This window comes from Mustela putorius, unplaced genomic scaffold (assembly GCF_011764305.1).
Source record: "Mustela putorius furo isolate JIRA1106 unplaced genomic scaffold, ASM1176430v1.1 tig00003845_pilon_pilon_pilon, whole genome shotgun sequence".
NCBI classification, from domain to species: Eukaryota; Metazoa; Chordata; class Mammalia; order Carnivora; family Mustelidae; genus Mustela; species Mustela putorius.
Genome location: NW_025421998.1, coordinates 92,890,349 through 92,912,919, shown reverse-complemented (window position 1 = coordinate 92,912,919; position 22,571 = coordinate 92,890,349). Strand labels below are relative to the sequence as shown.

The 22,571-nt window shown below is 41.2% G+C and overlaps 1 protein-coding gene across 1 annotated transcript in view; it reads left to right on the top strand.

Moving 5' to 3' along the window:
* The window catches only part of KDM7A (lysine demethylase 7A), an 85,681-nt gene that overhangs the window by 52,085 nt on the left and 11,025 nt on the right, over positions 1–22,571 (top strand). The window contains exons 8-17 of the mRNA XM_045063057.1: positions 2,417–2,504; positions 3,750–3,856; positions 7,359–7,450; positions 9,695–9,784; positions 17,279–17,488; positions 18,966–19,090; positions 19,235–19,389; positions 20,630–20,727; positions 21,446–21,594; positions 21,732–21,940. Coding sequence (XP_044918992.1) covers positions 2,417–2,504; positions 3,750–3,856; positions 7,359–7,450; positions 9,695–9,784; positions 17,279–17,488; positions 18,966–19,090; positions 19,235–19,389; positions 20,630–20,727; positions 21,446–21,594; positions 21,732–21,940 — 1,323 coding nt within the window. The remainder of the gene's footprint in view (positions 1–2,416; positions 2,505–3,749; positions 3,857–7,358; positions 7,451–9,694; positions 9,785–17,278; positions 17,489–18,965; positions 19,091–19,234; positions 19,390–20,629; positions 20,728–21,445; positions 21,595–21,731; positions 21,941–22,571) is intronic.

The window sequence follows — 22,571 nt, the reverse complement described above, 5'->3', positions numbered from 1 at the left end:
GAACTTTTTTTCTTGTGCTTCTTGGCTGTTTGTGTATCTGTCTTTGGAGAAATGTCTATTCAAATTCTTCGTCTGTTTTTAAGTTGGGTTATTTGTCTTTTTATTGTTGAGTTGTAAGCGTTCTTGATATATTCTGTATACCAGATACACGATCTAGATATATCCAGATCTATGACCTACAAGTAACTCTCCTATTCTGGGGCTTATCTTTGCACTTTGTTTATATGTTCTTTTTAATGTCCTTTGCACAAAATTTTAAAATTTTGTTGACATGTTTTCAGTTTTAACTGTTCGGCTCTACATTGCTATCAGAGGCTGAGCCTGCTCTAAGAATCTGGGCTGCTGCCCTGGGACACTGGAGGCAGTGGGTCTATTTTGAGGGACCCTGGGAAGGAACTGAACACCAGCCTTAGCTATCGCCTCAAGTATAGGTTATCAGGCATATCACTTTGAGATTGACTGAATGCAGGGTGTGGACTCATCCAGCCACTGGTTTTGAGAATTAATGTTTTTCTGATTTGGGTGACCTTAATGGCTACAGAGTTCACGGGGATTTGTTGCCACAGGTCTTGCTCTCTTGCCTGCCTCTGGTGTATGTAATAATAAATATGTATTGAATAAATGAATGAATGAATGTCTAGAACCACCAGAATTTATAAATCTAGATAAGTATCAATATTTTTATTGTGTATGGGCTCAGCTCCTCTCTTAAATCCTTTTCCCAGGGCTCCCTTTTGTAACAAATCTTTTGTTAATGCCCCCTTCAAAATCTTGGATTCAAATTCATTCATGATACAAACTCCTATACCAGTTGTTTCTCCCCAAATTGATGTAGTGATCTAACTAGAACAGAAAGAAGAAACTGAAAAGCAATTCATAATAAAATACTATTTTAAAATGTGCCTGCTCATACAGGTGTATGATTGGCAACTCAAGTTCTAGAGCATTCATGTAGATTATTGGTTCTCAAATGTCATTGAGCATTAGAATCACCTGGAGGACTTACTAAAACATGGATTGCTGGGCCTTATCCCCAGCGGTTCTGATTCAGTAGATCTGAGAGGCTTTGGGGGTGGTGCTGGGAATTGCATTTCTAAAGGTTCCCAGTTGCTGGCTGATGCTGCCGGGCTGGAGACCCCATCCAGAAAACCACTGCCATAGGGACTGTTTTTATTTATTTATTTATTTATTTTCAGAAAATTGGGCCAAAACTTTGCAAAAAATACTTTGCTTACATATATGATGGACTTAGAGCTTCTTGACTTAGACCATTAATGACAGATTTTGTGCCTGTGTGAATGCCCAGCAGAGAGCCCTGAGTAGTGCACGACTTTCTTACTATGTGGAGTGGCCTGCGTGTTGCATCCCTGGCTCTCGCTCAGGCAATGACACTAATGCCTCTTCATCATGGACAATCAAAGCAAGTCCTTCAGACTTTCCAAAACATCCTATACAGGCAGCGCTGCTTCTGTGCTGTAGAGAACCACTGATCTACAGGATCTGTAGCTGACAAAAATTTTTCATTTGTGATTTCAGGGTGAAGCTGAAGGCTTTGTGCCTTTAAGCATACAAATGGCACCCCTTGAAAGTCGGTCTTTAAAGGAATTTTTTTCATGTGTGCCACAGCACAATGAGGGATCAAAAAGTGAAAAATAGAAAGAATATGGGGTCTGTTTTAAGAATGAATTTTTACATGCAAACATATGTGTATATTTATACATTTGCACAAAAGCTTTATGTTCAGCCTGTGGATTTTTTTTTTCCCCCAAAAGTTAGGCATCACCTCTTAGAAACAATTCTTACTTTGAAGACATGTTTATGGGAAAATAAGACATCATTTTAATTGCCACCGTTTGTATCTTAGGACCCATAACCCTTCACAGTGAATTGTGGGTGATCTGCCTTTTTCTTCTTAGCGCCAGGTCTCCCCTCGGTCCCACTCTTGCTCCTTGCTTAGTCCCTCAGGGCACTGCTTGCCTCAGGACAGCGCTAATGAAGAGGGGAAGGGCTTGGCCAGTCCCGTGTCCCTGTAATGGCAATGTGCTCACCTCATTCTTACCACATTTGACTCCTCTCGGAGGAACATCTTCAACGAGAAGTTGGATTACGTTTGTAAGCTAAAAAACTAAAACAGCAACAACCACAAAACCCATCACCTATCCTGTACCATGATTTTGTCTGATTGGATCAATGCATTTATTTCCTCAAAGTCAGCAGAGTCTGGCATGTGTTCGGTTCTTCATAAATACTTGAATGAATGTGTCTACAGATAATAATCAGCGTCAGCTTCTCGAGCTCTGGTGGAGTAGGAAGGAAACTGATGTTGATATTTTGAGTTTCTCATTTCACAGGTAGTTATCACATTTGTTTGGTTTAAATATTGAAAACTCACTGATGCGCATTTTAACTGTTCCAGGGTGGATTCATGCTGTGCTCACATCTCAGGACTGTATGGCATTTGGGGGGAACTTTCTGCACAACCTTAACATTGGCATGCAGCTCAGGTTTGTGTCATCAGTATTTAACGGATCTTTTGTCTTTTCTTAAATAAGATATTATTTCTAAAGTTCTAGAAAAACTAATTCAGCAATGTATTTTAATTGCATTCTCATGGAGGGAGGTAGGCCCTGAGGAATTATGAAGGACCTTTAAACCAAATGTATTATAAAATTTTGTCAGGACGACTCCTTGATGCATTTCAACCCTAAAAACAGAGTCATTTATTCAGTTTGATACGAAATGTAACCCTGAATTTCAAAATTTTACAAAATGTGGGCTCTGTTGTTTGCCTGTTTTTATAGTTAAGGGAATGAACCAAATCCAGCCGGACTCAGGTGTGACATGGTGCAGGGGGAAAGTCATCCTAAGTCAGGACTGCTGTCAGAACTGCTGTCAGAACACCTGCTTTAGTTTGCTGTGGGTAAAGGATTAACAGCTGTTTCCCCTTCTGTCTGAGACTGACCTTTGGGTAACTCTATTCCTCTGGTGGTCTGAAGAGAGTAGAATGTTACCAAGCTACATGGCTTAAGGTAAAATGATTTCTGATTAATAAACTGCATCAGGACCGGGAGAACTAGAGATGCCCAGGCAGAAGCCATGTCTTTGGGCTTTCCTGAATGTGGTGACTCTTGTAACCTGGCGTGCCCAGGGGGAATGCTGGGAGCTCTGTGTCTGTGGAGATACTGTGAGAAATAGCGCCATGAAGCTCGGAGTGGGGGCACCTCCCACACCCATCAGATGTGAATCTTGTTTCTCTACCTGGAGTGTCCCTGGGGGAAAGATGACTACTGGCTATGGGGACTGCTACCAGGACTCCCACAGAAGCATAACGCTGGCAGGCTGTGGATCCTGTCTTCTCACCGTGACCAACGCTGGGGTAGTAGAGCCTAAAGAAAACTCTGAGTGGGTGTTGTGGTGCTAACATAGGGAGCTGTTTTCTACACATGCTGTTTTATTTGTTACGGTGGAACCCTTATAACGTTCCTTTTGCTAAAACTACGATGCAAATCTCAGGGTTCTGATCTTTGGGAAGACCCCAGTATAAATCTTCAGTATACTGTCCGATTTGTTAAGGTCCGAGCTGGATAAGATCACAGTTCATTCTTGTTCAAGTGTGGTGGTGTTAGGTGATACACACGACTTGATTGGCCTTACGTATTGTGGCCTGCTTGTTTTATTTTCCTTAAGTTGGTTGCCTCCATTTAGCTTGGAAATGTTAATATTAAGAAGTTTCTTCAAATTTTCTTTAGGTGTTACGAGATGGAAAAAAGGCTAAAAACACCAGATCTTTTCAAATTCCCTTTCTTTGAAGCCATATGTTGGTTTGTAGCCAAAAATTTGCTGGAAACCTTGAAAGGTAATTCATAATCTGTACATTATGATGCATGATGTTTGTAAATTCATGAAAAGCCACTGATAGAAAGAGGGGCCTTTTTTTTTTTTTATTATGGTGTAGCTATTGCCCCTGTTTTGTTTTTTAAAATGCATGATTTCCCCCGCCAAGAAACTTTCTAGCACATTAGTGTCTAGCCCATAGCCTTAAAAATCAGTTCTATGAAGAGCTGCATCAGAGCAGCACAGGAAGTGCTGGAAAATGTTCATTTCCCCTTGGACTCTAGTATCCTGCACACAGTGTCAGGCATGTAAACGTGCTTCCCTCACAAAAGTACAGTTCAAGCTATGGGACTGTTACTGTCATGTGTGTTCCTAAACATTTGTTTTTACAAATCGAGGGGATTTTTCATGTCCTGAGAGAACCAGGGAGTGCCTGAGCCATTACTGTTAGGACTGTGATGCTGGCTGGTCCAAGGCACCTGTTAGCGCAAACCAGCTGAAGGTCAGACTTTGAGTCTGTTGAAGAAGATGGTTCCTTTTTTTTAATTTTTAATTTTTGAAAGAATTTATTTATTTGAGAAGGAGAGAGAACACAAGGAGGTAGGAGGGGTAGAAGGAGAGGGAGAAGCAAGCTCTCCAATGAGCAGGGAGCCCAGTGTGGGACTCAGTCCCAGGACCCTGAGATCATGACCTGAGCCAAGGGTAGACGCTTAACTGACTGAGCCACTCAGGTGCCCAGGACATTCTTTTATTTAAACCTAGCTACCTTTTTTCCTGCAGAATTTCAGATTTTGGTGTTTTATCTTTGGTTTAATAATCTTTGAGCAGTCAAGCTGGAGGCTGATTGTCACATCTACTTCTGACCATTCTTTCCCTTGTGCCTGTGAGAATAGAGTTCATGGTGTTTTTCTGTTGTCTGACTTTTCTTGTCAGTTTGCAGATAGTGCTATTATTATAATGAATTTTCAGAAGAACAGATAGAAACAGATTATAGTAAAGTCTGTTCTAAACATAGCCCCCCCCCCATTTAAAAGTTACACAGGAAGAAAAGGTAAAATGAGAAGAATCAGTAACTTACTTCCCAGGATAACATGCACAGAATTAATGATAAAAGTCATTTATGATTTTTTCCTCAAACAGCAAAAACAGAAAACAACCTCACTCTCCTTGGGAAAAGCCGTAGGGCCCCATCCCACACCTTGGAGCAGTACAGATAGAGATCAGTGTCTTAAGTGGTGCAGAGAGAGAGAGAGAGATGGCAGAGGAAGGAGCCTGTGGCTGAAGGGGATTGGCTGCTTCCTGCACAAGACCAGTCTTTCTCCAGAAATGCGCTCTTACCCTGAGCCCCTGACTCACTCAGTGTTTTCGGGTATTGGCAAGGCTGAGGCACCTGTCCTCAGTGAGTGTGTCTTGGTGTCTTGGTTGCAGGAATCTCCAGGGGACCACACATAGTGTTGCCATGTGTAGTTTCCAGTGGGGTACTGGGCAGTAAAGTTTTCAGTCTCCTCTTCAAGTAGAAGCCTAGAAAAATAGGAACACTTACAAATACTTCCAAAAACATGTATAAATGTCCTTGTGTTTTGGAAATAAAACCCAGTTACCGAACCCTCCAGATAGGAGATTGGCAGTTAGTACTCATTTCAGGGCTGGGGCTCCTGGGTGGGCTCAGACTCAGCAGGGAGCCTGCTTCTCTGTCTCCTACTCCCCTGCTAGTGTTCCCTCTCTCGTTGTGTCCTCTTTGTCAAATAAATAAAATCTTCAAAGAAAAAAAAAAAAAAGGAAGTGCAGAGCCTTTTTCCATCTTTTCTTTCTCACTTACATATACCCACCCCTCAAGTGATGCTTTGTCCTAATGTCCAGGAGGAGTTCATCAGTCACCTCTTTAGGACAAATTAAGAATTTATCTGAAAGGTAAAATCTGGCTGTTCCTCTTGCAGCCACAAACAGCAAAGTGCTTAATCTTAGAACAATGATTTAGCCTTTGTTCTAGGCTATTGAGAGTTCAGAAATATTTTTTTTTTTAAGATTTTTTCTTTATTTATCTGACAGAGATCACAAGTAGGCAGAGAGGAAGGCAGAGAGAGAGGAGGAAGCAGGCTCCCTGCAGAGCAGAGAGCCTGATGTGGGGCTCGATCCCAGGACCCTGGGATCATGACCTGAGCCGAAGGCAGAGGCTTAACCCACTGAGCCACCCAGGTGCCCCCAGAAATATATATATTTTAAAATTTATTTATTTGACAGAGAGAAACACACAGAGAGAGAGGGAACAGGAGCAGGGGGAGTGGGAAAGGGAGAAGCAAGCCTCCTACCAAGCATGGAGCCTGATGCAGGGCTCGATCCCAGGACCCCGGGATCATCACCCGAGCCAAAGGCAGATAGATGCTTAACAATTGAGCCACCCAGGCGCCCTGGGAGTTTAGAAATATTGAGGTCTAATTGAAAACATGACCCTATACATCAACAGCTGAAGAAGATTACTGTAAAAGGATATTGAAAGGCCAGTCAGCTGGATCGATACAGGACAGGAGACCCGGCCATACTAGTGAGTCAGTCCAGTCCCGCTGAGTCTGCGGCAAAACCACCGTTGCACCAGCTGCCGTCGTCCCGGGCATTCAGCCTGGAAGCAGCGATGCTGGTCTTACCATGCCGCATTATGTTCTTTCATCCCTGATCTTTTAACCTTCCATTGTGGCCCAGTATTTGCGGGCTCTCAGACCGTTATAAGGCTTCCATGATTGGGTAAATGGAAAGAGATAGTATGAAACTTAACTGCATTTAGGGTCAGTAATAATAAAACAGAGAACTAGTTTTGGACATATGTAAGTAAATCAGCCATTGGACAGAAGTGAAACCTTTTGTTTTTGCTTTGGCTTTCCTGCATGTTTGACCACATCTGATACATTTTTGTGTGAGTTTCAGATGATTTTAAAGACCCAGAAAAGATGTATGTGTGTGTGGTGTGTTTACCTTTACATTTGTGAGCTGTGTCCCACCTTGTAGCCGAGTGTATAGACCGCACACGGCATACACACATACACGGTTCTAACAGTTTGAATATTAATTACAGGCTCACCTGGGTCGCCTGTACCACTGGCTCAGCCTTGCCAGTGCCTTAGAAACATCCGTTTTTCCCATTGCACTCTCCTCCTTCCCTTCCGCAGAGAACCCCTATCCTGAGTTTTGTGGTAATCCTTTTCTTCAGTTTTATCACCTGTGTCACACATGATGAAGTAGTTTAATAGTTTCCATTGATAGAGTTCATGTGAGTAGGTCCATACTGACATAGTTCCACGACTTGTCTCTTGCTCAGACTGTCGGTGAGCTCCCTTTTACTTGGAGCCTTCAGTACAACTACATTTAATGTCATTTCTTTTCTTTTTCTTTCTTGCTTTTTATTTCACTGTTTTCCCCTCTGGGCACCCGGCAGTTACACAGTTTGACAGTGGGTGGCTCGGCAGCTGAAGCTAACCGTGTTACCTTGGGGGCCCTCTAACTCCTTTCCCCCCCCACTTCCATTCCCACAGAACTGAGAGAAGATGGTTTCCAGCCTCAAACTTACCTAGTACAGGGAGTGAAAGCACTGCATGCTGCTTTAAAGTTATGGATGAAGAAAGAAGTAAGTTGTTTTCTTTGGAGAAATAATTGTTAATTATTTCTGTGGCAAGATTGAAAACAAGCATCCTTATGCTGCTTTGGCAGCACGTGAGTGGTAGCAGTCGAGGGAATGGAAATCATGCTTTTGGTACAGCCTCCATTTTATTGTATGGTATATACAAATGTGCTGGCTTATGTTCATATTAGAATTAAGTATTTCTTTAATCTGGAAAATAAAGTAATTCAAATATATTTAGGATATTGATTGGGAAATGAACATGTAAATATAGGATAATAAATAACTTTAAACTTGCATCTGCTCTTGTTATCCCCATTTTACTATGGAGAAGCTGAGGTTCAAATAATTCTATGTAACTTGCCCAGAATCTTGTGGAGGACCTCAGACTAAAGCTCAGTCTCTGTGACTGCAAAGCCCATATGCCTTTCCATGTGCTAGACTTTTCATAAAGACGAAAGAAAAGGGAGGTCAAAGTTCAAGCAGGAGCTTTCATTTTCACTAAATGTGAAGTTAGCATTTGAATCCTACTACCTCCAAGAGCTCATCCCAGGTCCCCATTTGGAATCCGTGTGTTCTTCCCTTCTGCTTATGTAGCACGTTTCTTATGCCAGTGGACTTAAAAGTAGTATCTGTAAAATAATATATTCCTGTCCCCTTCACTAGGTTTATGAGCTCTTGAAGACCAGGGAACTTTACATGCAGCTCTTTAATAAGTGATAGATACGAAAACTGATGAGAATATATTTCCATACTAATTTGTTGAACATCTGCTTGAAATAAAAATCCTGCTCTTAAGAGATACTGAAGACAGTTATTAATAGGTTACCCTCCCAGTAACTTTTTACTCCTTTCACTGTATTATCACTGCTAGTATGTAGCCGTTAGAGCAGGGCACTATGGAAGCAATCAGGAAAATAAATATCGAGTCTTTGAGTGTTAGAGAGGTCATCATGTAGATGAGGAGTCAAGGCATAAGTAGATTACAGAACTATTTAACAAGATAATAACAAAATATATGTTGCAAAACCTGTAAAATTTGTTATCTGCTGAAGGCTTTAGATAAGTTGTTTTCAAACTAGTGTTTGTCAGAGTCTTTTAAAAAATAAACTCCCTGGATCTTCCCTGGGAGACACTGACTAGTTTGGTGGTAGGGTCTGAGCCTCTGTCTCTAACAAACTTTGTAGGTGATTTTGATGCACAGTAAAATTCATCAGTGATAATACTGTTAATTCATGACATTTGAAGTGCTCTTTTAAAAGCACGATATTTGCATTTAACTCTGTTCACCTTGTGGCCTGGTGAGAGGCATGCTGCTCAGCGTAGTGCTCAAGGACGTGGGCTCTGGAGTCAGATGTTTGGATTCAAATCTCAGCTGTGCTGCCAGTAAACTAGCGAACCTCTGTGCTTTCAGCCCTGTGAAATTTACAATTTCATAATTGTAAAATGAGACTAATAGTAGTATCTCTGTCACGTTGTTGAAAGGCTTAGTGAGTTAATGCTCAGAAAGTGCTTCACAGTATAGAACAGTATAGAATCTTGACTGGCACTTACTTGCCTGGCATGTAAGTTAGCACTTAACGTTGTTACTAGTTTGTTTTAACAGATTCTGCTGAAACCAAGGAGAAGATATAAAGCAAAAGTAAAAACTAGTGTATTGAATGCATCTAAAAAATTAAAATATTCTTAGATACAAAGGTTAATATTTAGAAATAGACATAAGAAATAATGACAGTAGTTTGCATTTGGATAGGTATGGTAACTCACCGATTCCTCTGTCCTATGGATGGGATCTTCTTCCTAGTAAAAGAAAAAAAGTTTACAAAAATTTATTAAAAATTAGACCTCCCATAGGAAATAGGATCATTTTTTAGTGCCTGTGTTCCCACTTGTAAATCCTTATGTATTATGAATTAAATGTTGGGCTTAATTAGTTACCTTACTAATTATAATAGTAGTTAAGAGTCCCAATAGGCTTTGAGGGATAGAGTACAGTGTTACATCTCAGTATAATGCAAAATTCACTGGGAGACAGTCCATCTCTAATGCAAGCTGAGAGGATTTTGTAAGTTAATAAGAATCTCTTTAAAGAGTATTGTCCCAACTACATGAACTCTGATACCTGGCTTACTAGTATTTTTTTTTTTTGTCTATAAAATCTAGAGAATTCAAAATTTGTTTAGTAAATAATTTTTATCTATTATAGTGTAAATAACTTTGGTTGTCTTATCTTTGTTAATCCAAATACAGCTTGTATCCGAACATGCTTTTGAGATCCCAGACAATGTCAGACCTGGACATCTTATTAAAGAACTTTCAAAAGTAATTCGAGCAATAGAGGTAAGAGTAGAAACGGTCATCTAAATGCTTGGTTACTGTCTGCTTTGAGAAGCAAATGGATCTACCATTACATTACAAACATTCAAAAGCCCTTATACTCTTAGATGAAATAGAATGAGCTGCATTTTTGGAAGGAATCTGAGATTTTCAGGCTTCCAAAGTCCTACAGAGAAATTTAGAGGACTGTATCCTAATGAGGTAATAAGAAAGCAGTTACCAGTCACTTCAGTTTCTTCAGCTTCCTCCAAGAATAAGAAATAGAGCGTACACAAAATTTCAGATCCCATTCATTTCTGTTGGGCAGAGATGAATATGTGTTAAGTAAATAGAGGAAGAAAGAAATGTAAGGTGGGGTGAGTAGAGCCGGCTGGAACTGGTTTGGAAAGCGGGATTCTGTTAGTGGTGTGCGGCAAGGAGACTGAAGTATTAGAACAACTTGATTATGTACATGCCCCTTGATAAAAGCCCATAAAATCTGAGGTTAGGTATTTTAATTTATTAATTAGGAACTATTCTGGGTATTAAAGGAGATTTCAATTAAAGGAATTCTTCAGGAAGGTGGTTCTGTTAGTATCTAGCTTGAACTGAAAGGAAATTAAGTGCAGGAATGGAGGCTAACTGGTAATTTAACAGCTTAGATTAGGGCTGTATTTGGGGAATGGAGAGAGGTATACATCTAAGAAATAATCAACTGCTGCATTTAGTATCCTTGGATAAAATATTTCATCTAATTTTCAGTGTGTTCAGACATGGCAGAAAAATATTTTCTATTCTTTTTTTTTAAAGATTTTATTTATTTATTGTTAGAGGGAGAGAGAGAGCGCGAGCATAGGCAGACAGAGTGGTAGGCAGAGGCAGAGGGAGAAGAGCAAGGAGCCGGATGTGGGACTCGATCCCAGGATACTGGGATCATGACCTGAGCCGAAGGCTTAACCAACTGAGCCACCCAGGCGTCCCAATATTTTCTATTTTTTTTTTTTTAAAGATTTTATTTATTTATTTGACAGACAGAGATCACAAGTAGGCAGAGAGGCAGGCTGAAAGAGAGAGAGGAAGAAGCAGGCTCCCTGCCGAGCAGAGAGCCTGATGTGGGACTCGATCCCAGGACCCTGGGATCATGACCTGAGCTGAAGGCAGCGGCTTAACCCACTGAGCCACCCAGGCGCCCCGAATATTTTCTATTTTTAAAGAGTGGTAGTGGGCGCCTGGGTGGAGTCCCGCATCGGGCTCTCTGCTCAGCGGAGAGCCTGCTTCCCTCTCTCTCTCTCTGCCTGCCTCTCCATCTACTTGTGATTTCTCTCTGTCAAATAAATAAATAAATAAATAAAATAAAGAGTGGTAGTAATTGCATATAAATAGATTTTTTTTTTTTTTTTTTTTTTTTTTTTTTTTTTTTTTTTAAAAGATTTTATTTATTTATCGGAGAGAGAGCGGGGGAGAGAGCGAGCACAGGCAGACAGAATGGCAGGCAGAGGCAGAGGGAGAAGCAGGCTCCCCGCCCAGCAAGGAGCCTGATATGGGACTCGATCCCAGGACGCTGGGACCATGACCCGAGCTGAAGGCAGCCGCCCAACCAACTGAGCCACCCAGGCGTCCCCATATAAATAGATTTTTAAATCAAAAGTCACATATGTAATCTTAAGTATATATATAGATGTATAAATAAATATAAATCTCATGATAACAAAAACTAAGAATAAATAAGAAAGATGTGGGTCTGTATGAAAAAAACTATATAAATCTTTACTAAGGGAAGTAAAATAATAGTTGGATAAATGTCATTTTAAAAATACCTCAATTCTAAATTAACTTTACAAATTTAAATTGCTGAGTTATACCTGCAAGAATAATTGGGCATTATACTGAGCTCGAAGCGGGGCTTGATCCCAGGACCCTGAGACCATGACCTGAGCCGAAGGCAGAGGCTTAACCCACTGAGCCACCCAGGTGCCCCTCCAACAAAGTGTTTATTTATTTATTTTTAATGGGAGCGTTGAGAAGGCAGCAAAATGGCTGTAGAAAAATATGCAAAGAAACTAAAGAAGAAAGAGAAATGCCAATCCGATAAAAATATGAAAAATGTATGTCTGGCCTATGTGTCAAGGCTGCTTGCCTCTCTTAGTTTGGTTTTCCTTTTACCATTGTGCCACTTTATTTTCTTTTTCTCCCATCTTTTCTCCTCGTGTAGATAAATTTCTTTGCTTCACTTCTCCCAAGACCCCTTCATCAAGCTATGTGAGAAAGTATTCAGTATGTGAAAAAGTATTCAGCCACATTTTGCCAAATAATTTATGATTTTGTATGATCATTTATCTAACGGGCAGAAATAAAATTCTATATTCTTGTCCTGCTGTTTAGGAAGTATAAAGTAGTTTGTGCTTTCTACATGGCATATCCCGAAATTGAGCATTTTCCCTTTAATAAAATAAGAGCATTCTAATTAAACTTGGTAGATTAACCATACCTACTTACTGCTCTCACCTCTTGGTACTAAAATGATAGTAAAAGAATAAAAAAGATATTCCTTAGGACACCTGGGTGGCTCAGTTGGTAAAGCGTCTGCCTTTGGCTCAGATCATGGTCCTGGGATGGAGCTCCACATTAGGCTCTCTGCTCGGCAGGGAGTCTGCTTCTCTCTTTCTCTCTGCCTGCCACTCCCCCTGCTTGCGCTTGCTCTCTCTCTCTCTGTATCAAGTATGTTTTTGTTTTAAAGATTTTATTTCTTTATTTGAGAGAGAGAGAGAGGGAGCATGAGAGAGAGGGAGCATGAGAGGGGAGAGGTCAGAGGGAGAAGCACACTTCTGCTGAGCAGGGAGCCCGATGCGGGACTTGACCCCCGAGATTCCAGGATCATGACCTGAGCCGAAGGGAGTTGCTTAACCAGCTGAGCCACTCAGGCGCCCCTCTCTCTGTATCAAATAAATAAAATCTTTTAAAAAAAAAAGAATAAAAATGATATTCCTGAAGACAGAAAGTAATAGAGATGAACTCCGCACAGTTTTGGAAACTGGAAAGCAAATATACAAGTGATCACTGATTTAGCATGCTAGAGAGAGCCAGAATCTATGTGGGTAGAGGGAGAAGCCCAGAGATAGGTCTCACTTGTACAGGAGAACCTACAAAAAGCCAGGAATTAGGGATGCTAGGACCCTCCGAATATAAGAGTGGAGGTGGGATTGAGAAGAGGTTTGATTATAGGTCTGTTTAAGGAACGAGTTGATCTCCAGATCCCTATCTTAACACGTGCTGAAAACTCTAGAGGTTTAGTTGTTTGAGAGGTTGAACTTGACACTGGACTTCAGGACACTAAACCCTGCTGAGGGACATGGGTACCATGCTGAAAACAAGAGGATTAAGTGGCAGTCTGCATAGTGAGTGATTCTTTTTCCACTTGACTCTCTGAACACTGGCACCCTGGCCTCTGCCTGTAAGGCCAAGAAGATCCAGTGATCGTGACCATTTGAAACCTTCTGATGGAGCAACCAGGCGGCTTCCTACAGTGAAACCCACCAGTTGACAAAGCCCTACTCACACAGAGCTCCCAGTTAGCTTTTCTCTTTTTACATGCAGTGAAATGCACAGATCATAAAAGTACAGTTTGAGTTTTGATGAAAACTCAGTAGACGCTTATGTAACGAATACTGCCACTGAGACCTATAAATCATTTTTGTCACCCCAGAACGTCTTTTCTCCCCCTTCTAGGCAGTCTGACTACCGTAAGCTGCCGCCGTTCAAACCTCTGTGGTTCTCATTGCAGATTAGTTCACCTGTTTTTGAATTTCAAATAAACGCAGTCATGCAGCTTATCCTAGTTTTGTGTCTGGCTTCTTTCAACATCATGCTTTTGAGATTTGTCTGTGTTGTTGCATCTGCCAGTAGTTCTTTTTTTTGCTGCTGGTGGTATTCCATTGAATGACTATACCATAATTTGTTTTCCCTTCTCCTGTTGATGGATATTTGGGTCATATACAGATGTGGCCGCTATGAACAAAACTGTTACAAATAGGACGCCTGGGTGGCTCTGTTGTTAAACATCTACCTTCGGCTCAGGTCATGGTCCCAGGGTCCTGGGATTGAGCCCCGTGTCAGGCTCCTTGCTTGGCGGGAAGCCTGCTTCTGCCTCTCCCACTCTCCTTGCTTGTGTTCCTGCTCTCGCTGTTTCTCTCTCTGTCAAATAAATAAATAAAATCATTAAAAAAAAAAACCTGTTATAAACAACCTTGTATTTTTCTTGTAGCAAATACATGTTTTCATTTTGCGGGGATTAAGTACCTGGGAGTTGTAAGTGAATTTCCACTTTATAAGAATCTGCCATACAGTTTGCCAAAATGGTTGCACCGCTGTCACCATTAAGGTGTAGGAGTTGTCGTTGTTCTGTATTCTTGCTAGTGTTTGGTGTTTTCTGTCTCTTTAATCTTTGCTTTTCTAGAGAGTATGAAATGCTATTTCATACGCTGTTAATGTGCATTTTCCTGAAGACGAAAGATGTTGAGCACCTTTTCTTGTGCCTTGGCTATTTGTATTTTTTCCTATGAGGTACCTGTTTGAAGTTTTTGCCCATTTAAGAAATTATGTTGTTTTTATTGATTTGTAGGAGTTCATTACGTATCTTTGACACAAGTTCTTTGTCATCCGGCATGTATGCATTCATATATGATGAACATTGTAAATATTTACCCATAGCCTGTGGCTTATCTTTTCATTATCTTAGTGGTATTTTTTCCGAGCAGAAAATTTTAATTTTGAGGAAGTCCAATTTAGAAATTTGTTTTCTTACTTATAGTTAGTATTTTTTAGTGTCCTCTCTAAGAAATCTTTGCCCACCCCAAGGGTTGAAGATACTTTTTTTTCTTTCTGGAAGCCTTTACATTTGGGTAAATAGCTAATCTTGAATTTTTGTGTGTAGCATAAGGTAAATTTAAGGCATTATTTTCCTCCCATATGTTTATCTGGTTCTCTTACCCCACCATTTTTTGAAACAGTTAGCTTTTTAATGCTTTATATTTTAAAATGCACAGAGAGCCAAGAAGAGTTTGGAAAAATAAGGGGGGGCGAAGGATTTGAAGGAAATAAATAAGTTCTTTAGCCCAAAACCCAAATATAATTGATATCCTTGAGAGAAAAGAGTATATAAATATTGCCTCCATGAAAAAAGAACAGGTGGCTGTAACAAAGGAACATTCATAGAAGAAAGAAAAGGGGTTCTTGGAAATTAGAAATATAATAGAAACAAAATATAGGGAAGCCTGGGTGGCTCAGTCGGTTAATCGACTGCCTTTGGCTCAAGTCGTGATCCCGGGGTCCAGGGATCGAGCCCCGCATCGGGATCCCTGCTCCGCGGGGAGCCTGCTTCTTCTCCCTCTGCCTCTGCCCCTCTCCTCCCGGCTTGTGTGCTCTCTCTCTGACAGATAAATAAATAAAATCTTAAAAAAAAAAAAAAACAAAAAACTCCTTTCTTTTTCATTTTTTAGTAAAATCATTGGAAGATAAAGTTGGGAAAATCTCTCATAAAGTTAAAAAAAAAAAGACTAAAATAGGACAGAAAAATTTGAAGGTCATTTTACATAATCACCGTCAAATATTAGGAAGAACAGAGAGAACATGGTTTTTTGTTTTTTGTTTTTTTTTAATTTGACAGACTGAGATCACAAGTAGTCAGAGAAAAAGGGGGGCAGGCTCTCTGCCGGGCAGAGAGCCCTATGTGGGGCTCAATCCCAGGACCCTGGGATTATGACCTGAGCCGAAGGCAGGGGCTTTAACCCACTGAGCCACCCAGGCACCCCAGAAAGAGAGAACATAGAAAACAAGGAGAAGATAATCAGGAATAATCAAAGAAAATGTTTTAGAATTCAAGGACACATCTTCCCTACAGAATGCCCAGTACAGTGAGTGAGCATAGACCTATGCCTCGCACATAGTGGTTACATTTTAGAATACATGTAACAGAGTATACCCTGGGGTCAAGCCTCATGTAGGGGTTCCTATTCAGTAGGGAGCCTACTTCTCCCTGTGGGCTCGCTCTCTCTTGCTTTCTATCTCTCTCCCAAATAAATGAAATCTTGAAGATATCAAAGAGGCAAGATTGCAAAAAAATTACCTCCCATGGACCCCTTTTCAGGAAGCTCTTAGAGGGCGTGCTGTTCTCAAAGAGAGGACATAGGCCAAAAGAGGAGCTCTGGAATTCTTACAACAAATATGAAATATGCAGATAGGTAGAGAGCAGTGAAGAAAACAGGCTCTGCCCTCATGGAGCTGAGTAGGAAGAGGCTAGCCGTAAATACTTCAGTGTATCAGGAATTGACACATGCTGCAAAGAAAAATTTAGAAGGGGGATGAGATAGGGTGTGAGAGCCAGAGATGGTGGTGGGGGTTGCAGTTTTAAGTGGTGGAGTGTAGGCGGGACAGGAGAGGTTTTCGATGACCTGTGCAGGCCGGGAGTACAGCCAGTCCGGGTCGGATCAGGAGGATGACTCCATATTTGTTCTTTATCTGAAATTCAAATTTAGCTGTGCATCTGGTACTTTAGCTGGCATTCCTGTCCAGGAGGGATGTCTCAAAAGATACTTTTTTTTTTTTTCCTTCCTGGAAGCCTTTACATTTGGGTAAATAGTTAAACCTTGAATTTTGGTGTGTAGCTTAAGTTGGATGAACCTTTAAGATACTACATTAAGTGAAATAAGCCAGCCACAAAGGTATAACTATTGTGTGATTCCACTTATATGAAGTTCCTAGAAGAGTCAAATTCATAGAGAGAGAAAGTAGAAGGTTACCGGGGGCTGGTGGTGAGGAGGAATGGGAGTTATTGTGTAATGGGCACAGAGTTTAGGTTTGGGAGGATTAGAAAGTTCTGGAAATGGATCGTGGTGTGTGGTTGCATAGCAGTGTGAAATGTCCTCAATGCCACTGACCTGTACACCTCACAATGTTAAATGGTAAGTTATGTATATAATACCTGATATGTGCCATGAAATTAGGTATATGTCCATATAATAAAAGAAAACTTGCAAGTAGTTGGCTCTGGAGAATGGGAATCAGGAATGGGGAAGAGTATACCACTGGTTTTCATGATATATTTATAGAGTTAATTTTTAAAACTACACAGATTGGTGACTTTGGTTTAAAAAGCAATTACTGATTTATGCAAATAATATATGTGAAAGAGTGTCCATCATAGGAAAGAACTGGAAGCAGCCTATAATAACTACCAGTAAGTATCAGGTCAATAAATTTGGCTCTATCTATACGGTAGAATACTTACTCAGCTTCTAAAAATGCTATTTAAAATCAAAGAAATATGTTCACAGTGTATTATGTGGGGGAGCGAAGGGGATAAAGGTCTCAGCAAAGCTTATGTTGAATCTTACGAGTCTTACGATTTGGTCTTCGTTATTTATATGAATGGTTTTTGTTTTTTAAAGTATTTTTATGGCTGATTATTGAGTCAGGTATATATCTGGCCTTGTCATAAAAACACTCTGAATTTAATTCTTAAAGGAGGAAAATGGCAAACCAGTTAAATCTCAGGGAATTTCTACTGTGTGTCCAGTTTCACGATCCTCAAACGAAGCAACTTCCCCATATCATTCCCGACGAAAGATGAGGAAACTTCGAGATCATAATGTCCGAACTCCTTCTAACCTAGACATCCTAGAGCTCCATACAAGGGAGGTCCTCAGAAGGTTAGAGATGTGTCCATGGGAAGAGGCAAGTATTATGTCACATGGTTGTAGAAAGAGACTTGGTTGTTCCTGAAAGTTTTTAAAGGGATAGTAAAAAAAAAAATAGTCTGGCATTGTTTGTTTTCTAATCTTTGCTTTGCATTGTGGGGTCCAGCAGTACAGATGTCCAGGAACAGGGAACAGGCTTCAGCTTTCCAAGCATCCATGTAGTAGGCTGAGTATATGTCATTTTCTTTGCGGACATGTTTTATTGAGAGTTTACCAGATACCCTACACTCTTCTAGGCTCTGGGGAAATTACCAGAGTGAGCAAAACTTAAGTCTCTACCATTGTGTAGCTTCCATTCCAGCTCCTCTTGGAAGAATGGGAGACGAGACATATACTAAAATAACATAATTTCAGATAATACGTACTTCAGAGGAAGCCAAGACAGTAGAGGGAGGGCGAGTAAAGGGGCTGGGCTGTGGCTGGCTCCCTTAGCTGGGGCCGCCAGGAGCCTCTTGGGTGGCAGCATTTGAGCTAACAAATACTGGAAGAAGTCAGGTGGATACAGAACTTCAAGGAAACTGAGGGACGAGCAAGTGCGGAAAAACTGTACCTTCCCCAGCATGCTGTACCCGCACGGGCAGCTACTGGGCTGGGAGACTGTTAGAAGAAACCCATTCAAATTTGGGAAATGCTGGCTTAGTGGACAAAGGGGCAAGGGGCAGGGCCTTTGTAAAACATGGTAGTGAGTTTGTGATGAGACACAACAGCCTCATTTCACATCCTGAGGAAAGAACAGGCCTAACTTAAAACGAAGAAGATAGAAGTGTTTCCGAATTAAAATATTTGAAGAAATTCTATAGAAATTCTAACTTAAAAGACTTTACATTTAAATAATTGTATTGATATTGTTTTAAGCTTTTGTTGTTCTGAACCTCTTTAACCCTTAGTATCTGGGAGAAGGTTCTCTTTGTTATTAAAGAAAAAAATTTCCACAAAAAAGAAACCTTCCTTTTTCAAAACCAGCTATGGCTGTGCTTTTATGCCACATGGTGGCCTTTGTTCCTGGTAACAGCAGGTGGTGATCTGTGAGCTGCTGTGGCCTCCTGGGAAGGACGAGGGATTAGGTCAAGGAGAGGAGGACCAGGAAGGCTGAGCAGCTAAGCAGCTAGTGCTTCAGCAGGCAGGAGCAAGAAGAGAACTGAAACACATCCGGGCGCTGCTGCTCCAGCTTTTCAGCTCTCCGCAAGAGAGAGCTGAAAATGTCTTTGAATTTACTTGTCGTGAATTTTACATTCTGCTTTATAGAATGTGTTTTACTGGTGGTGCCCAGGCAGAAAGAGGAGCCACATTCATGCTGAGGTTTTAGGAACCACTTAGTGTTGGTGCTGCAGACACTGCACGGTTTGGGGTGTGGGGTTGTGGTGGGAGGTGGCACCGTCCTGGGTTCCTTCCTCTAGTGGGGCAGGTGTATCTGAGGACACATGGTAAGTTCAGTTCTGTTTTTATACTTTAAGGATGTCTTGAGCTCTAAACTGAATGGAAAATTTAACAAACATCTCCAGCCATCTTCCACGGTCCCTGAATGGAGGGCAAAAGATAATGATCTACGGTTACTGCTGACCAACGGAAGGATAATTAAGTACGTAAAGTCGATCACAGTGTCACACAGATGAGCTTTCGTGGATTCCCCCTGCTCATTTGACCCCTAGTCCCCACCAGTTCAGCTGTTCGGCTGCAGGGTCGCACTGTTTTGTGACGTGATTGTTTTCCCCTCTCTGTGCAGGGATGAGAGACAACCCTTCGCCGATCCAAGTCTTTATACAGTGGACAGCGAAAATGAGGAGGACAAGAGAAGGACGAAAAAGGCAAAAATGAAGATGGAGGAGAGTTCGGGGACAGAAGGGGCGGAGAATGAAGAGTCCGAGAAACCACTTAACAGTACGTTGGTTTGAATGGTCATTTGAAAGGTCGGCTTACTACCCGTGAGAATACGTAAAGTCATGCGCTAATTTTAAAGTTCTGAAGTTTGTAGTAGGACTGAAAATTGTTGTGTCCCTAATACTCTCCTGAGAAATCAGAAGTATTTCTGAGTAGTTTGTCCATCGGGGAGACGTGAATGTGAATGCCACGTGACGTGTCATGCCCAGGGAAGGTGTTTTTAGTGACAAGGGTTTGTGCTGGTCAGTGACACCCTCGTCAGGTGACAGTTGTTTCAAGAGTCACATGAAAGCTTATGCATTTTATGGGCCTCTACTCGAAATAATAAAATAGTCAGAAGTTTGATAGTTGCATACATAATTTTAGTGAACATGTATATGGTTTTCAGCATTAGGAGACACACAGAATTAGCTCCCTGAAGCTATTAGTAATCAGGTACTGTTCTGTTTGACTGCCTGTTGACAGGAAGACCTCTGCTTGGTTACTAATTGGTTATCGTCAGTGTGACAAACAGTAATACCTCCTCCTTGAGATTGTTCTTCGAGTGAAATCTTAATTTCTTAGCATTTTTCAGGGCCTCCTTATATACCCTTCTATGTTAAAAAGTGGTTAAATACTTTGATAACTTGACAAGAAAAATGAACGTTTCGTTTGTGTTGAATACCACAGTTCGAGCTAATTCTGAGTAAATCTGGTATTGCTGTAGTTGGTGACCCTGCATGTGTCACGTGCCGGGGAGAAAGGCTGCTCATCACTGGACTTACCAAACAGTTATTACTTGGCAGTGCCACGTGGGAGAGAAGGGCAGTGGTCAAGCCTGGTTTGTAAGCTTGTTGAATTCACTGTCTGCTTGAGTGCTTTTGAGGTTTAGGAGAGTTATCTTTTTGTTTTCTGTTAAGAGGAAAAAATGCAAGAGGGAAAGTGAAAAGCATCTTGTAGCCAATTTTAGTGTTGGAGGTTTTTTTCTGGAAAGAAATAGAAAATTTCCACGCAAATGAGGAATGTATCATCTTGTTCAGTAAATGCCACAAACATTTTAAGAGTACAGTTCAATCTGTATCTTGGTCAATTCGGGAGAAAAGTCTTCAGGGGAAGAAAGGAATGAAGAAGAGGAAAGCAGTGGAAATGGACAGAGCCGGGGCAGTCGAGACCCGTGCAGAAGCCGGTCTGACTTTAGGTCCCACCCTGTTCATGAGCTTCCACTGACTTTCTCTTTTTCTCTCTTCCTTTGTCTTTGCAGGGTTTTTTACAAGTGTGAAATCGGAACTCAGGAATCGATCATCAGAATATTCTGATATTTCTGATTCAGAAGACTCTGGACCTGATTGCACTGCACTGGTATGCCCAAACCCCCGAGACTTGTGCATTGCTTGATGGAAAGATGACCCCACCTTTCCTTCATCTGCGGGGAGTGGGGGGGGAATAAGTGACAGCTTTTCCCAAAGCCTGTCTCCATGACCTTTGTGGCACAAGGTCTTCCCTGTAATGGTAATTACACACATACAAAAGTGCGCAGGCGCGCATGTGCACACACACACACACACAAACACCAGTCATGTGACTGTTGACATCTGATAAACATAGCTTTTGTCTGGCTTTAGAAAGGGTGGATGTTTTTACATTTCTCACATTTCTCCTAGATTATATTTCATTTGACTTTAAAGACAACTGGTACTATATGTTTTTTACTAAGGAATTATATACTCCTATTACTAGAGGTTTTAACTCTGTCATAGAAATACAGAAATAGGGGCACCTGGGTGGCTCAGTGGGTTAAAGCCTCTGCCTTTGGCTCAGGTCATGATCCCAGGGTTCTGGGATCGAGCCCCACATGGGGCTCTCTGCTCAGCAGGGAGCCTGCTTCCCTTCCTCTCTCTGCCTGTCTCTCTGCCTACTTGTGATCTCTGTCTAATAAATAAATTTTAAAAAATACATATTTAAAAAAATATAGAAATAATTACATGATAATTAAATTTCTAACTTTGGACTCATACAGTGTTTTTAGTTAGTAGAGAATTAATCAGATTTCTTATATTCCATTTAATTATTATCTCAGAAAAGTAATTTTACCACTGAAGAGTCTGAAAGTTCAGGTGATGAAAAAAAACAAGAAATAACATCAAACTTCAAGGAGGACTCTACTGTGATGAGGAACTTCCTTCACAAGGGCCAGAAGCCCTCTAGAAGTGAAATTCCAATTAAAAGGTAGGCTTACCAACGGTTAGTGGCCTTACTACATTGTAATGTAAGCAGTATGAAAACATTTTTTTTTCATTTTAACTTTTACCGAAGATGCCAGAAGAAGAAAAAAGCTCTTGTCCATCTGTTTACCTTTTCTTTAGGGAATGTCCTACCTCGACGAGCACAGAGGAAGAAGCTATTCAGGGCATGTTGTCGATGGCAGGGTTGCACTACTCCGCGTGTTTACAGAGGCAGATACAAAGCACAGACTGCAATGGTGAAGGAGACTGTCTCCAGGATCCCGGCGGCTGTCACAGCAGTAACCAGGAGGCTCGACAGGTGTATCGCTGTGATAAGCCAGTGGAATGTGGTAAGAAACATAAATGATCGGTCTCTAAAAAGTAACATAGGACCCCCAACGTCATAGCTCCCCATCCTAGTTGAGGTTAGACAGTATGAATAAGAACTGTTAATTGCACATCAGTAGTTGGAAATGGCATTAAGCATATTGGCCAAAAAAATACATAAAGTTGACAGATACAAGATGCAAGTTATAAGAACTCAAAATGTAAATTAATGTCTGGAGAATCGTGTTCACTGGCATAATCCTACCACTGCTGTTGCAAGACACTTAGTACTTGTTCCCTTTCGTAAGCCGTTCTGAGTGGAAGGAGTGTGGAGACATGTTACGTGGTCCGCTAGGCTTGAACCATCAATCCTCTTTCCTTTTGTGGGAGGGAAAACAAGTTTTGATCTGTTTCTGGTTGAGGACATTCTCTCTCCTACTTGAAAAAGAATTATTGGGAAAGAGAAGACTCAGTGATAGCACCAGTGATGGCCATGTAGTGTTTTCTTCTCTGTGCCTTTGGGGGAAATTTTGTTGCCACAAAGTCTGAGGAGGATGGGGAGGAAGATGGTATCACATGAAAGCCTGTGCAGAGATGCTTGCTGCAGAGATCGTGTTCATTCCCACCTGGTTGTGGGATTGTATACCAGCCACC